Genomic DNA, 17,021 nt, shown 5'->3' with positions numbered 1-17,021 from the left:
TAAAACATTTGTGGCAATTGAAGCAAACCCAGTAAGTTTTCCTCCACAAAGAATTTTAATAAACAATTTTCACTGACACATGAATTCCAAGCCCTCCAGCCTCTCAACTTTAGTTTTTTTTTTTTTGGTTGTTTTTTATATACTAAAATAACTCGGTGTTAACAGTCTAAACAGCTAAAGGGCAAAATTGATCAAAGAAAATTACAATCTCATTTGAACAGTGTACTGTTTTGAAACAAACCATTCTTATCTAGACAAAAAGAGGAGAATTACATGGTGGGGTTTAGGAACAATAAAACAATGAACGACAGGGTTTGACAGGGTCTTCCGTCTGGTAATTGGCGAACACATTTCTGCACTGTAACGTTACTGGATGTTAAATCTTTGGGAATTTCCAATTTCTGTGATTCCATCCTTAGGAAGGCAAGCAGACGTGCCTGGTGCATTTCTTCTTACAAGGCTGTTACTGTTGCTCGTCTTTGGCTCGAGGCCGGGTGATCAAACAGAAGGCACTTTTGTTGGCATTAGTGATGCAACTAACATGGCAGTTATACCTCTAGGCCTAAATAATATTAATAAGAATGGAAAATTGATCGCTCTCACATCAAATAATCCAACGACAAAGTGATCCTTTATGCCCAACATTCCTAACTGCGTTTTCCTCAAAGTCACGTTTAAGAATTAGTGTAAGTAGGCTTGCATGAGTGACTACACACTCATGCAAGCCTACACACACAGCCTGGTCTACGTAAACACGACCAGGCCCATATTTAGTTCCAGGAAGAGCCTGGCAGATTAATGTCAGTTTGTTTTGCGTTGAGAAAAATAAATAAAAAGCCATAGGCTACTCTTTATAAGTTCATTCCTTATGAAGATGGAAATTGGTTTTACATACAATGTTCCCAAAACGGGCAATGAAAACCAAACTGATGTCAACACAGAATCTTGTCTAAGCAGCCATTGGTTCCTATTGACATTTTAAAAAAGCTACATATAGACCATAAGGAGTCCCACCCAGACTGGTACAATGCAAAATAAAATAGTCATTAGCTGGGGCTGGTTGTCACTGTTCAGGTTTAAAACTGCACAATTCCGTTATGTTAAAATTTGATGGTCGCACCATTCCTACACTTTAAGAATCGTTTAATGTGATGCCACAGAATGTGCCAGATTGAACGTTTCTCCCGCACCTGTTGGGGCGCACCGTTAGTTAGCTTAACCAGCTGTGCTAGATAAGAACGAAAAGAGAAGAAGATAAAAAAAACAATTTGTCAGTTTGAAACAGTTTCCAGTTGCAAAATAACACAAGCACTCATGTAGAAACTAACAATTCTTCTTAAAGACTTTAAAACAGTTGGCGTGGTATGTCTGTTCAGCAGCTAACGTCAGGCTAGCTAGCAGAGGAGCTAGCCAGCTAATAACTTGTTTTACTTCCAATGTATTTATTTGATTAAGTATTTTTACTTGAGTTTGTATCGAAATAATTACTCAGAGTTCCCATGACATTTACATTTCAGATTTTTTACATCGTCATCCCCTTGTAATTCACTTATATGCTCCGTTTTTGTACCCCTCAGCGATCATGAAACACGGTGAATTGGCAGTGTGGTAAAGGGCTGTTTCACTATTTGTATGGCATCTAGGCAGTTTAAAATGCATAACACTGAAAAGTCTGGACTGAAGGATCCTGAATTGAAATCTTTTAAAATCTGTTTGTGAATAGTAATACCGTAATTTCAGAAAAATCTTGGAAAAATGAAGCATTTTCAATTGTAAGATTAACTTAAATCATAAATGTTGGTCTAGTTAAAAAAGCTGGCAGAGGCCAAAAAAATGCGGTGAATTTGCTCTTTTTATATTTGAATGAGTTTCATCTGGCAATAAGAAAAAGAAAAAAAATCCTCAAATTGTCACAAACCCGATGTCATACAAAAAGTAAATCCATGTAACTTTATTTTTCCAGAATTTCTAATAACTTTAAAATGGAATAAGCAATAAAATCCAGAAATTCTCAACATTAAATACTTAAATATTCATCCTTACTTGGAGAAAAAATAAAAATCCTTCCATACTTGTCAAAACAGCACAAGACAACTGATTAAATTATATTAAAACTAATAATAATCATTGCTTTTCTGTTTAAAATTGTTACACATTGTGAAAATCTTGTACTGATATTGTGGCCTTTTTTTCCATCAGCTTATACCATGAGAAATCCAGAGCAGCCCATGCCTTTTTCATAAGTAAAAAAGTAATAAGTAATAAGTAATTATGGTCTGCAGAGAAAAGAATGTGTGCCTGGAATGTAAAGGGGGGAAAATAATTCGGGCTAAAACACGTTGTTGGCCTCGGAAAATGGTCAACTGAAACAAGCAGTGACACAGGTTACAATATGCCAGGATAGATTCATTACTTCCAATGGTTTCACAATTCGTCTCGAGAAGCACGTCACTGAAAGCACAGCTAGACATTAATTAGCACCTCAACACTCCCTTCATTTACAACAGGAAGGATGCAAATCGTACTAAGGGAACCATAGGCGAGATGGTTTATTACCACAGATGAATCACACCATTACATTTATTACAGTGACTGTTACAGATCTTTGAAAGTGTAAGACTGTGTTATGGCCATGTGAAGGACAAAGAAAAGAAAAAACGATGACCTCTGGATGGAAGAAAAATGAATCTCTAGAAGCTACATCTGCTTTCTCCGTAGAGCAGTCTAGTTCTGCTTTCACCTGACTGTTAGATCTAAAACTTGGTGCAATTTAAAACAACAGTGAGGGACTTGGTTGTCCTATCAGAACAAAAAAAAAAACAACACAAAATCCACATATGGCTTAAACGCAACATTTAGTTCTTTAGTAAATCTAACTCCTTGGTTCACATGTGCAGTTCACATCAACAGTGCACTAGTTTTTGTTTTTCATGGGACCGTTCAACCAACACCCCACCAACCGTATGCCAACCGAACCAGGCAACCGAAAGCCAGGCAATTTTAGTGTACCCGGGAGGCTAAAGACGCCTCTGCCAGTGGGCCACTGTGACCATGCACAGATGGTCACAGTATAGCAGCCTATTGCTACCTCGTGAGACGACAAGAGGGACAAACACTTCGGCGGCATCTTCCTGGCATGGACCGGTTACCGGGATCAAAGGTTTAAAAACAAAACACCACACACAGAAAATAAAATTTCTTGTTATAGTGTTCCTGATTCAGATGATTTTAACGAGATGCCAAAGAAAGAAAGACAAAACTATTCTTTGTCTTTGACTCCATGGAGCGTAGAAAGAATGCAACGCTTCCCCTCCCACACGTGCTGCTGATCAAAGCCAGTCAGCTACCTTAACCCTAACACGGTCTTAAGAGACTGGGTCCAATTATCTTTTATACCGCCGGGTGTGTTTTTACCAGTTTTGTGTGCGTGTGGTTTCGGGAACTGATGGTCTGACGGGACCCCCCACTTGCCCGCTGTCCAACTATGACATCTGGAATACTCCTCCTGAGCGTTGCATGGAGGGTTAAAAAGACAAATTGGGTCGTTTGGAACTTATTCAAAGGAGAAATTGGTGAGCTGCCTGAGCAGGTAGCCTGACTAACCAGCTAATGCTAGCCTACCTCAACTCAAACCAAAGAAAGTGTTTAGTTGACCAGTTTTCCTTGGATGTTCACAAATGTTGCTACACACCGCCAGCCAGCAGGCTGAAAGAAGTGCACTAAAGTAGCTCTGTCCATAAACTACTGCTTAACACTGCTTATTCCTTACGAGTTGGCAAACTACAAGTGGCATTTCTGTTTGGAAGCTAACTGCAGATAGGCTGACTGATTCCCCAGCTAGCACCAGCTTGTTTAGTAGCATTGTTACTCTATAAAAAAAAACAGAACTGCAAAAAAGGGATCATATTCTGCTTCATAAACACTGAAATTTGTGATACTGTAGTTTTACCGGGAGAGTCCCACACGAGCCCATGCCAATGCTCTTCATTTACAACAACAAAATGTCCCGTGACGATAAAACAATGAGGAAAAATTGGTGTCGACATCAACTCCCTCCGGATTATCCCCAAAACTAAAATATTTTAAAAAAACAAAAAAGGTAATTCACATTAACACTCCTTTAGGCACATAAGTCTCAAAGAATCCCACTTGTGTGGTGGTCAGGAATGCTTTACACACGACGAAAATAAGAGTGAGGGTGCTTTTGAGCAAAGAGTGACGAACCTGCAGATCTGTTTCTGATGTAATTACTTTCACTTCTAAAACAAAGAGCCTTCTGAACGGCAAGCCCGACCAGGCTGTTACGGAGCAGGAAGACGTCCCGAGCACATCCTCAGACTCATCCACCCGGACGCAACCTTACAGATCTCCTGTCATCTTCTTACCGTTTAAGCTTTGTTGGTCAGGGTTTTGTGTCATTTATGCCACGATCTAGCCCGGTGTATTGCTCAGCAGCTATGTACAGAATTGAGAAAAAAAAAGAAAAAAAAAACATCTGACTGATCTACACACAGTATCTCACATTGTCCCATGTTTTATTTAGTGGTCCTCATCAAAAAAAATCAAAACAAAAAATGTACTACAAAGTGTAAACATGGAAGAAAAAAAAAAAACAAATCATCCTTTATAAATGGTAATTGTTGCATCGTCCTCTTCTCAACCTGCTGTAAAAACCTTATCTGCAGACTTACACGGTAACCAAATGGGCGTTTTGTTTTGACTTGGGGACTTTTGCTCAGCTCTGAGTACAGATGATCTGTCAATTTCACTGTTTAATGTTCCGTCTCCTCCTCTTCTTCCAGTCTGCGATCCGTTTTTTTGTTCAGAGCAGAGCTGTCCTATAGGTGCGTCCTGTGCGGGTACTTCCACCTCAGCAGCGTTGTGTTTTCCGCCCACACCCACACACCCAGGCAGCTGGGCCCATAAGTGAGAGGTTAAATGGAGGGGAGGAAGGGAGATCAAATGGAACAAAAGCCATCTTTCACTTACAAATCCTTCAGATTTTGCAATCAATATTGAGATGTCAGGCCCAACATTTAAGTTAAATTTCTTCATTTTTTTCTAACACACAGCAGAATAAACATTGTTTGGAAGCAAGGTCTCCTGGTGGCAAGTCAAATGTTCAGAGGTTGCGTTACTTTTTCTTTTTTTATTTAATATTTTGTTATCAGGTTGCTTTTCTTTTTTCTTTTTGACTTTGAAGTCGTGCCCCCTCTCGGAAGCTCAGTCCTGTTTGACCTGAAGCTGCTGCTTCCAGGCTTCATTCAAGTAAACCAGTCGCTTGTAGTTGAGGATAAACAGAATGAAGTTCAGCGCGTATGTGGTGATGCAGATGACGCAGAAGTCCTTTAGGACAAAGTAGAGGATGTAGCCCAGGTAAAGCGAACCCACCACCGACAAGATGGACGTCGTCATGAGGAAAAGGGCGGCCATTGCGCTGACGGTCATTCCTGCGGCAAGAAACACAAACGGAAGCTTAGCTGAGCAGAGAGGGACAAAAAAAAAAAAAAGAAAAGAAACCAAAGCTGATGAGTCTGCGCTTTCCACCGAGGCGTTGGGACTCAGACAGTTCTCCTTTTGTACTGAGCGCCTCCTCGTGATGACATTCACCTTTAAAAGCTCAGCTGACTGGTCATTTTGTGTTGTCACATGAAGTGCGGTCACAGACTTTGAAGTCCGGGTCTCTTCAGTGCATTGCAACAGTTGGGAATTATTGCTTTTGTTCAATTCACATTTACAAGAATCCACCTAAACCTGAAGGGTCCGTGTTAGGGCTGAAGCAATTCATCAGATTATACATAATTCATCGATTATTGAAATGATCGTCAACTACTTTAGTAATCAATTGCTAATTGGAACTTAAAAAAGGCTATTTGCTGAAAAGGAAAAAAAAAAAAAAAAAAAACATTCTGAGTAGTACTTAGCCAAAACCGTACAAAAAATATATACATTTTGCAAGGTAAAAAAAACAACCTTTGTCTGCAAGTAGGTTTTAGCAAAAACTCCAACTGGCATAGATTTAGCTTCACTTAGCTTTACTTTCTTAATTCAATTCTTTTTTTTAAAGAATTTGTTTATTTGAATCTTTTAATGCATTTCTAATGTATAAAGGATTAAATGAAAAATCTGTTGTCATATTTTTAGATGATTATTCGATTACTAAAATAAACGTTAGTTGCAGCTCTAATCCACATAAACAGGTTGAGTAGGGCCCAACACATTAGCAGGTATGAACAAAGTAAGCCTTAATAATTATAGAATAAAAATGAGCTGACATTTAGGGTATTTTGCTACTTATCCCTGAAATAACCACCATTTGTTATGTGTTCTGACCAACACTGAGGTCCATAACTGTTTGGAGCAGCACAATGTCTCATTCACTGACATGATGTGCGTTTAAAGTCGCGCTCTGCATATTCTGGATTCACAACGTTTAACATGTAAACATATTTGCACCCCTTGAAAAATGAGGATTATTGTAAGCTTATATGATGGACTTAATTGTGAATTTTAAAAGTGTGGTGTGCATTTCTATGCAACCCACTTTAATTGGATTCCCCTAAATAAAATCCAGAACAAGCAATCACAACTAAAAAGATGTGATTTAACTTCAGTATAAATCCAGCTGTTCTACGGAGGCCTCAAAGCTTGGCTAGGCTACACTCAAACAGCAGATCTTGATGCTCAATTACGATTGTTTTTGATGAAATCTTTTTTTTTTTTTTTTTTTTTGCATGGTCATTCAAACTTCTGTTTGAACAGGTTACATCCCGAGTACGATATGCATGTGCAGAAGAAGAACGCCGACGTCACACAGCATCACACTGTTTACAGAAGTGATAATGGATGGAGCCTTTCTGGATCGTTTTTAAAGTGTTGTCACAAGGTCATAACGACACAAAGGAAGCTAATAAAAAGAAAGCAAAACGAATAGTGACAGACTTTAGAAGAGTATCGACTGCAACTTCTGTGCAGAGGTCTGTAAGGATGCGTAGTCAGAGCCAATAGGATAAGGCCAGAATTAAAGGTTCTTGGCAACATGCAGATTCCCTCTATCTGAGGTAGAAAATGGTGTACACGAAGGAGTGATGCTTTTCGTTCAGCAGGGACAGGGAAGCAGGTCAGTGTTTGTGGGAAAATGGCTGAAGCTAAAACAGGGCAACACCAGAGGAAAACATGTCAACAGGGCTACAATGGAAGGGTTTATTAGCACATTCCTTTGTAATAATGGTGTAGTCAAAGCCCAGACGTCCATCTAATTAGAATTCTGTGGCAATGCTTGCTGTTTGCAAATGCTCTCCTTTTCAATAGACACAAAAATATGTTTTTACTGCAGAGCTGGTAAAAAAAAAAAAAAAAAACATATCCCACAAGACTTTCAGATTAAAATTTTCTTATGAAAGTTGTGCGTCATTTTCTCTAATCACAAGCATGCATTTATGGTGAAAAATTTATTTTCATGATGAGAATTTTTATTTATCGTGTCACTATAAACTTCAGTTAATGTTTAAAGAAAAACAGAAATTTTTATGATTTCCTGCACTGTTTTTGCAACAAGAACACCAATAAATAGCAGAAAATTCAAAAATTTGTGTCATTTAACGATTTAAATCACACTTATTTAAGTAAGTGGCATCCTGAAGAGGCTTCTTTTAAATAGGAATGTTTTTCAAGATCTAAAACAAGAATAAATTTCTTAATAATCATTTTTATTATTATAACTGCCCACCCTTATCCACTACTGCAGTGGAAAAAAAGTTCAGTTTACAGTCGTTACATGACAAACAGTTTAAAAGTTAGAGGGGTGCTAACTTTTGGACAGGTCAAAGGAAATGGGAGAAATCAAAGTTTTCAAAGCAGCCTCTAGTGTTTCCCATGTTTCTTAGTTGAACTGAGCTGCTGTTTCAGTCACATATGCGGTAACTGATTTGGCTTTAAAAAGAAACTCTCGCTCGGCGTTGAGCCCAGGTTGCCGAGCGAGTCTACCAGCATAACTCCCATCAACACACCGTGTGTTAATGGGAGGACAACGTGTCTGTGACAAAGAAGCGTTCAAGTTCAAACAAGCTGCACTTGAGGAGGAATGTTCATAGTTATTGCTCAGCAACAGCAATGTTTATCTCTAGGGGTCAACCCACTTGATGCTGCCTTCATTTCATTAGATACCCTAGATTTAAAAGGACAAATATCATTTCCATATGGTGGTCTGATATTATTCCAGGGGGCATCTGGGTCAAGTTTGGTCAAAATTTAGCTGCAACATAAGAGGGGAGATTCAGCAGAGGCAGTGCCTGAAGCGAGAGGAAAAGTCTCCTGAATCTGCGGCGCTCGCAACAGGTTGCGTCAACTAAAATTGCATCTTACCTAATAAGAGCTGAAAGGCATAAAAGAGTATCCCGTAGACACTGTTGGGTTGGTTCAGCGCACTATCGTTCCCAAAAATTGAGCCCAGGAGTCCAAATCCTCGACCCCACCTAGACCAGGAAACAAAACAACAAAAAAAACACCAAAGAGGACAATTTTATTTCAGGAAATCCAACAAAACAAAGTCGAGTACTGCAGGTAACAATGATAAAACATGTCCTTGCAGTCAGGGAATGATGCAACTTCCTGGAATTCTTAGAGAGCAAAATTGACAGAATTAGTGGTTTGCCCATTATTGATGTTACAGTTAAAAAAAACAAAAAAACTTGTTTTCTTCTTTAAGGGGGGGTTTCCACCTACTTTTCAAGGAATTTCAGGTAGACATCATTTCCTGGAAAACTGGGAATACTACCTTTGAGCAACAATGCGATTTTCAAAGTGGAGCTGTGCTAAAACATGCTTCCAACTTGAGCCTGGAAAGCTTTATAATCTTTATAACATCAGCTCAGACTATTTGACCACCTCATATGATCACCGTCATGTTTATCACAACATGAATTAAAACTTACACATTAGAGTTCACCAGGTCCATTTGTGACAGATTTGAGTTAGGTCTGAAACAATTTATTGGATAAATCGCAATTAATCAATTACTTAAATAATTGCCCACTAATTTAGTAATTGATTAATCATTAACAAGGACACACAGACTCAAAAAAAGGGGTATTTTGTGAAAAGAGAAACTTCAGAGCAGTAATTAAGCCAAAACTGTACAAAAATATATACATTTTGCATTTGAGATAGAAACACCTCAGTCAGTTTTAGCTTCACTAAAATTTTTGTTCCAATTTACAAAGCTGCAGTCAGAAAAGGTTTGTAGAAAAAAAGGAAAAAACAGCAGGCCTCCAGAAAGAGTGTGTGTACTCTCATAAGGATTCCATTAACAGCCAATTTAAAACGTCTGGCACAGAGATCAGAGTTCGACTCAGTGAAGATGTTCAATAGTAAACACATGGTGACATTGTGTCCTTCACACAGCACAGAAAGTTACTCAATGCTACAAAACCTTGTGCGTGCGCTAATTTTCTCCAACATCCAAGCTTAACGAGGCGGATGGAATCTTAATGACTGTTCTGAACCAGAAATTATGTTCAAAAGCAACACCTTTGGTGATAAAAGGCTCCTTAAGTAGCAGCGTAACTGGTTGAAACATCCAACGATGCTGGCACCTAGTAGACTTATCCTCTACCCAAATCTACTGCTTATAAATTAGAAATGACTTAAATCAAATTCCCCATCTCCCTTCCGTTGCTCGCAGGTTCTACAGAGGCGTTTGCTGAAGTCACAAACACTTGTTTTCAAATTCACAGTTCCCACGGGGGTTCTCGAAATATTCTCCATTATATTTCTCTTAAGAGGTTTCCATCTGAATCCAAGATCAGAAGTAGCTAGAATCAGTTCAACTGTGAGAGCCAGCTTTGGATCACAGAACGGCATTCAGCCAAACTCCGCTTCATATCAGCTGCTAGTCAGAAAACCAGAAAGTTTTGCTAATTGTTGGGATTACCCATGATACCACCTACGATTAGTCAGTAATCGAATTCAATCAGCGGCCGTAGATACTGATTTATTGAAATAAATTTATTGAATTTTCTTGTGCATTTTATTGAAATAAAAAAAAAAAAAAAAACACTAGTGCAGTTAGCTTCAACCTTACAAGTCAAAAATTCGACTTCAAAGGGTGTGTCAGCAAAAGTTGCCGACTCTTAACTTTGCATTTCATTGGTACTCAGAGGTCAAAATTTCAATCTTATTTTGTTTAATATTTACCTTTCAGCACCAAACTGAGTCTGAGTACCGCTAATGTGACATGTAACAGTTTAAAAAGCCAAATCCTCATCAAAGCACGTTTTTACTGCTGAACAACTCAAGCTAATTCCTGTATTTTAGCTCATCAGTTTACGTCAGCTATTTCAGTTTCATCTATTATATTCATTGCGACAGGTGTTACAATGAATGGCTGACAAGTATTTCCTTGTCAGCCAAGTTTTTAAATAAACGCTTAGATGACGAGGAAATACTTACAAAATAAAAGTTTATTTAAAACCTACAATTTAAAATGTATAAAATAAACTACAGCGACACAAGTTTGCCAGTCTTAATCCTGTTTAGCTCCAGCCATCGGTTGTGGCAGACCACTAGTTGGTCGTGGCAAATGGTTGCTTGTCCTGAGTCAGGTTCTGGTTCTGCTGGAGATTTCTTCCTGTTAACAGCAGTTTCTCCTTTCCACTGTTGCTACATACATGACCATTACAAGGGATTGCTGTAAAGTCAACGACAACACAAGTCCAGAAGGAGTGAATTCTGTAAGTCGGTGCCTCGATGCAATCTGCTGAGTTTCCTTAGATAAAAGCTTTTTAAGCTACTTTGAATAATTAATTGAGCTTATTGTACAGTTTGATAATTTATAGTAATTGGACTGAAATTATTTTTTGTAAAGTGCTTTGACATTTGTTGTAAATTGGCGCTGTAGAACTGAACTGAAAGATGGAAGAAAGATTTCTACCATTAAAAGAAAAATAACCTGTTATTGTGAATACATGTTTTACATCATCACCTGATGGGTAGTCACTTTAATAATACAGACCCTGATAACATCAAGAAATTCCCATATGTAAAATACTGTGATTCATGGGCAGGCTTCCAGAACCAACAAATACCGCCATTTTAAAAATATTCAAATTTTCAATCATAGCATTCCTATGAAAGTCCTGGAGAAACCAGAAGTTTTTGCAGGATTTTAGGGGAGTTCGACTGCATAGTGTTGGCTGTCTGAAATAAGCCTATAACACTTATCCTTTGCTTATAAAAAAGAAACATTACATTTGCTATTTATTAGGGACAGTCAAGGGAATGTCCCTAAAGAGGAGCATCCCATCACTTTATTGAAGGTAAAAATAATATATATATTTTTTAAAACTACAAGCAATGAATGTCATGTCTGTCAACCAGCTGCCTGCAGGATAGTAGATAAGGCAACGATTTCACAGGCCAATGTCAGCTCATCAGACTTCCACTGCTATTCTATATAGTGTAAAATGACAAAAAGGTAATAATATTCCGTCTCATAAGCACCTGGAAAGTACAGCAAATGCTTGTATATATTATAGGCAGGACCAGGTATCAATATTTTTTATATCCATTAATTTGAGGTAACCATGCCATGGGAACTACGTATTTACACTGAGAAAGTTTTTAATAAATGTTTGGCTGACGAGGAAATGCCTACAGCTGGTAATTTATTCAGGTTTGAAGAGGGCAGGACTAACTCGACTCATCATCAAACAAATATGCAACAAGTCTTCAACAGTCTGCATTCCAGAGACATTGTGGCCTTTTATTCTGCCAAGTTGGGTTTTGTCATTTGTGTATGCTCTGCAAAACAACTGAGAAGGCAGAGACTACATCTGGCTTTTAAGTGGGGGATTGTTTCCCTGCAAATCTGCAATGCATTATCCTGAATTAAACAGTGATACTTGGTGTACGGCAGGGGTGTCAAACTCCAGTCCTCAAGGTCCACTGTCCTGCAGTTTTTAGATGTGCCATAGGTACAAAACACCGGAATCAAATGGCTTAATTGCCTCCTTATTGTGTAGATCAGTTCTCCAGAGTCTTGCTAATGACCTAATTATTCTATTCAGGTGTGGTGCAGCAGAGGCACATCTAAAGGTTGCAGGACAGCGGCCCTCCAGGACTGGAGTTTGACACCTCTGGTGTACGGTATGTGAAAATGTTGTCTTGGTTGACCAAAAAAAAAAAAAAAAACATACACACTTGGCACAGAAACTTAAACTCTTAAATCAATCAGTGCATATAGGTCACTTCAGAAACTGAAATCATTAATTAGTGACAAAAATTACAGTGACGTGCTAAGTCTGAAACCAAGCCATATCGCTAAAATAACGGGTTTCCCTCAGTGTATTATAAGCCTGGCGGGCCACCAGGCTTTACTTGTGTCCCCACCAGGCTAAAGCATTACTTACTTATTTAAGTAGTTTTAAAATGTTTGCATTTTTTTAAGACTTTATAGTTGGTGTTCAGGTATTGATCTTCATTCTTTCAATAACACATAATTATCAAGTGATATTTTAAAATTTCCTGCCAACATTAAACATTTTTTAACTCAAAAACACAACAGACTGCTGGATGAATGACTGCACTGGCACCCAAACACCGGGCTTAGCAAGTTTCCTGGGGGAAACATTGTATCAATGATATGCCGAAATCATTTTACTAGTGAGTATTTTACTGTCTTAACCATTCTATCTAAAACTGCTTTTTATTTCCCCCGTCCAAGTTGCATTTCTTTTAGAATTTGGACAAAAACCCCTTCATGTTAGACCTGAAGACTGAAATCCTAAATTGGGCAATGGACCAAACGTTTAAAGTCAAAAAGTCTTAAACCAGTCAGAAACAACACAAAGTCCAGTAGTAGCAGCAGACCATCAGCTGAGTTGCGGCTGTCTGTGCAACTGGCACCTGAGCCTGATTATGCTCAGAAACCGCTCTCCGTTTTTGCAGTTGTCCAGGGTGAACGCTTACACCCGTGGGTCAGACTGAAAGCTGGGGACTAATGATAAACGAACAAGCGAGCGCCGTCTATTTAACGAAATACAGGCGATATTAAAAAAGCCCGAACCACAAGAAATTCTAGTTTTAGTCAAGGGTCTTCCAACAATACCAACATTTCAATAAGCTCAAACCACCTCTTCTTTACTCTCACCAAGCAGATAAAGTTTGGGTTAAATATGTTGGAAAACTACAATTAATAAATTATTTATCCGTCGTTATTCACTTAAAAGAAAGCCGGCTAAAAGTAACTTACGGTAGCCTGCTTGCTAGCGGTTAGCAACGTTAGCTTTGCCAAGCTAAAAAGCTAATGTTGTGCTTATCAACTACAGGCAGGGAGCTTCTTTCTGGAGGTTTTCTGCCTAGCAAATATCTTTCAGCATCCCTGCAGTAATAAAAGGCAGTTTTACAGTCAAGTCTCTGCGGTCCAAGGCAGCAGTCAAACATTAGCGGAGTGCATTTGACAGTTTAAAGCGCGCAACCCTTCCCAGATTGCCACAATAGCAGCCCAGCTTTCATTGAGCGCCACAGAAGGCGCTCTTTGCTGAATTCAAATTACCTGGAGCTGAACACTTTCGAGCAGCTGATGGAGGTGCTGACGTCGCACATGGCCTCGTAAGTCGGGTCCCGGGCCTTTTCCCTCTCGACGTGAAACGCATACAGAGAAAGGAGTATGCCCAGCAGGCAGACGAGGAGCCGGGCTATTCTTTCCCACCGAGGGGTGGACACTCTCAAGACGGGCGCCGCCATCACTCTCTGGCCTAGCTGGAGACACGCATACACACGCAGCTGGTTCGCCTATGAGGCAGAGCTGCGACGTGGAAAAGCGTCAGGACTCGCCACGCCGTGAGGGGCGGGCCGCTACCGAACAGCTATCTGGCGGTTTATTATGGCAAGCAACACGGCTCAGAGTAGTTTTGATTTTTTTTTTTTTTTTGTAAATGCCGCTTTCAGTACGGGTGCCACCACTTTGGGAGCCGTTTCGAAATAGTATCCAATGGGACTTTTTCTTCTTTGTTTAATTATGTCATAAAATAAAACCAAAGTACAAGTCTTATTTCAATGTTGGGAAAACAAAAGAAAAAGGTTCTTAGAGTTCATAACTTAATAATTAAGACCTCAAAATAGAATATGGCTGCCATGCATGTGAACCTAATCTACGGAGCCCTCTAAGGAATATGGGGATTTTTTTTCTTTTGCGTTACAGTAAGCTTACTGCAATATTTGCTGGTCTACTTTGTATACAGTCACATGTCAATTTCAAATGTCAAATATATACACATATAAAGAGCCTCAGTGAAAATGTGTTTATTATTATTAACTCTTTGGTCCAAAAAACTGATTGAAAATCAATTTATTCACTGCATGTTTATGTCTGTTTGTGTAAGGTTGAGATGGAACTACACATGAAAACAGCCCTTTAAACCAGGGGTGTGAAACTCCAGTCCTCAAGGGCCGCTGTCCTGCAGTTTTTAGATGCGCCACAGGTACAAAACACTGGAATGAAATGGCTTAATTACCTCCTCCTTGTGTAGATCAGTTCTTCAGAGTCTTGCTAATGACCTAATTATTCTATTCAGGTGTGGTGCAGCAGAGACACATCTAAAAGTTGCAGGACTGTGGCCCTTGAGGACTGGAGTTTGAGACCTGTGCTTTAAACCATTTGGACTACCAACACAAAAAATACACTACTATAAATACAATATGTATGTATATTTCTGCACTTCAGACAATTTGTCTCTAATTTAACTATATACTTACCACAATATTTTAAAAAAAAGGCAAAGAAATACATAGTGTTGCTAATAATACTTCCCCTAATAGTGTAACCTTTATAGTTAGCCTGATCAGTAAGCACATCAAATAGTGGACAGTCTTTTTTTTAAACTTGGAATTTTATCACAGTTCATTTTTCATGTTTATCTCTTTAATATTAAACTTTCCACTGAGTCGCGCCACCACTGGTAGCATCATAGCTTATATAGATTATAGAGCTGTGGCTTTAGAACACGTTGTAATAAGTGCTGTAAATCCTATGGGTTTTTTTTTTTTTTTTTTGGAGTGTCACAATATCAACCCAGCTTGGTGCAACAGAATTTGGACTTTGTTAGACTCTCACCCCAACCAGTCACACCCACTATGCTCACCCTTTCATTTAAGGACATATTGACATATGAAGGTCTTCTGAAAAAGCTCGTATTTGTACTGAGATTATAAAACAAAATTCAGCTTTACTAGCTTTATTGCTCCGTATTACAAATGTTCTTTAATTCATTTTTTTTTTGCGTGTAGACTACTAAAATTTAAAATAACCTTTATTTCCCTATTATGTCTTGCAACTCAAGATACTTTTTGTCAGTTCAAAGCATGCGCAGGACATACAATGAAATCGAAATTGTGTTTGTCTCTCTTCATGATAAATCAAAATACTTTGTAAATAAATAAATTAATGAATTTCACAATTCAGTCATTTATTTATTTACAAAGTACTTTAATCAAATAATTATACTTTGTTTTATTTATGAGCGTTATTTCCTTCCTGTCGTTTCCGCTACCTTACAATCACCTTGCGTTGTGAATTTCCTCTTTACATTCCTGCGTCTGCTTCTCAGAGCGACTTATGCCGCCTTCCTGCGTGCTGCATCATCCAAACAATGGCGGCTGCTGTGAAATGTAAGAAAAATACAGGTAGGAATAAACTGAGAGTTTCAATTCAAAGAAAGATGCAGTAAAGGAAAACAAGATAATAACACTATGTAGAAAAGGTATTCCAAAGAAAATCAGGAAAGTCAAAAATAATGAGACACTGACTACCTCATTATAATGAGATAATTTATTTTATTTTTTCAACAGAGTGGCGGAAACGGGCTTCCATAGATATCACATTAGCACACACCAGTAATAACAACAGCATAATAATAACTACCAAAGAGAAGGTGGCGCCATCACGTGACTTTGCGAATATAAACAAAGAGTGACATCATCTGTTTACTTGCTCCCAGACCCGACTGCGAGGATAAACAGCCGCTATTCCGCGTCTCCAAATGGCGACAGACATGGAAAGACTGGCTTCTTTCGAGGAGGCCTACTACGATCAGTACGACTACTACAACCTGCACGAATACTCCTGCCACGCCGGCGGCAAGGGCAGAACCAAGAGGGAGATCGAGCTGAACACGAACCGCCATTGCCCCGCTGGGCACGAGAGGAAGATCGCTGAAAAATATCACAACAGCCAAATGAAGCGCAGAAGAACCAAGAGCGCGTCCTCGTGATGCCATTGTTTGTTTGTTTTTCTGGATATTTATAGGTGAGAATCATAGTAGAAATGATCTAAATAGGGAAGCGATGTGTTTTTTTTTTGTTGTTGTTGTTTTTTTTTTTTTCCATGCAGAGATTTTGCTGACTAGTCAAGCTGCACAGGCCGCATGTCTGAGCAGAACACAGCTGGCCTTGTTTGATCACATTTTGCCACGTTGGATTTGAACATTTGTTATTATGTTGACGCGGCTATTTTATGACGAGGCTTGTTGGTTAAATATAGTTCTTATATGTTAAATGTGAAACATCTTTCAGATGTATAAATTCAGGCAACTTAACAACTTGAAAAATACAAAAACATTGGTGTTTATAATGCACAAACTCTACCTATCGCTGAATTGGACGTCTAATTCAGACATCTGTTTATCACTGTTTCCCTGCAGATCAGTTGGATTTCTCGTGTTGACCATGGCCAGGAGTCTCTGCCTTTCCTGATCCAGCAAATGGAGGTTGTGACATTGAGGGCATAGCCATTCATCAGTCAGGAGACAGCGCTCCACTCCTAACCTGCCCTGTAACAGGAGCCACCCCTCTCATGTTACAGCTGTGCAACAATATTTAGTGTTGAGCTATATAGGTCAGTTGTGTGCTTGATTAACTTTGCTGTACAAATATGGCCATGTCTGTGGGTGAAGATGGTACTACACTGTATTTAAATTAAATAAAATGTCTCAATTTTAAACTTTTTTTTTTGGTTTGTTTATTTT

At 38.8% G+C, this 17,021-nt stretch overlaps 2 protein-coding genes across 2 annotated transcripts; one reads left to right on the top strand and one right to left on the bottom strand.

Moving 5' to 3' along the window:
* Window positions 1–36: 36 nt before the first annotated feature.
* On the bottom strand, window positions 37–13,849 carry vkorc1l1 (vitamin K epoxide reductase complex, subunit 1-like 1). The gene is made up of 3 exons (XM_028030505.1): window positions 13,553–13,849; window positions 8,365–8,474; window positions 37–5,450 (listed from the first exon to the last, which is right to left on the bottom strand). Exons 1-3 carry the CDS (start codon window positions 13,741–13,743, stop codon window positions 5,224–5,226), a joined length of 528 nt encoding a protein of 175 aa, XP_027886306.1. The 5' UTR covers window positions 13,744–13,849; the 3' UTR covers window positions 37–5,223.
* Window positions 13,850–15,959: 2,110 nt separating this feature from the next.
* On the top strand, window positions 15,960–16,996 carry LOC114153340 (nuclear protein 2-like). Its single transcript, XM_028031824.1, has 2 exons — window positions 15,960–16,303; window positions 16,698–16,996. Exon 1 carries the CDS (start codon window positions 16,038–16,040, stop codon window positions 16,266–16,268), a length of 231 nt encoding a protein of 76 aa, XP_027887625.1. The 5' UTR covers window positions 15,960–16,037; the 3' UTR covers window positions 16,269–16,303; window positions 16,698–16,996.
* Window positions 16,997–17,021: the final 25 nt, after the last annotated feature.

Source organism: Xiphophorus couchianus, chromosome 11, assembly GCF_001444195.1.
Source record: "Xiphophorus couchianus chromosome 11, X_couchianus-1.0, whole genome shotgun sequence".
NCBI classification, from domain to species: Eukaryota; Metazoa; Chordata; class Actinopteri; order Cyprinodontiformes; family Poeciliidae; genus Xiphophorus; species Xiphophorus couchianus.
The sequence above is the reverse complement of the archived record's forward strand: the minus strand, read 5'-3'. Positions and strand labels throughout refer to the sequence as shown.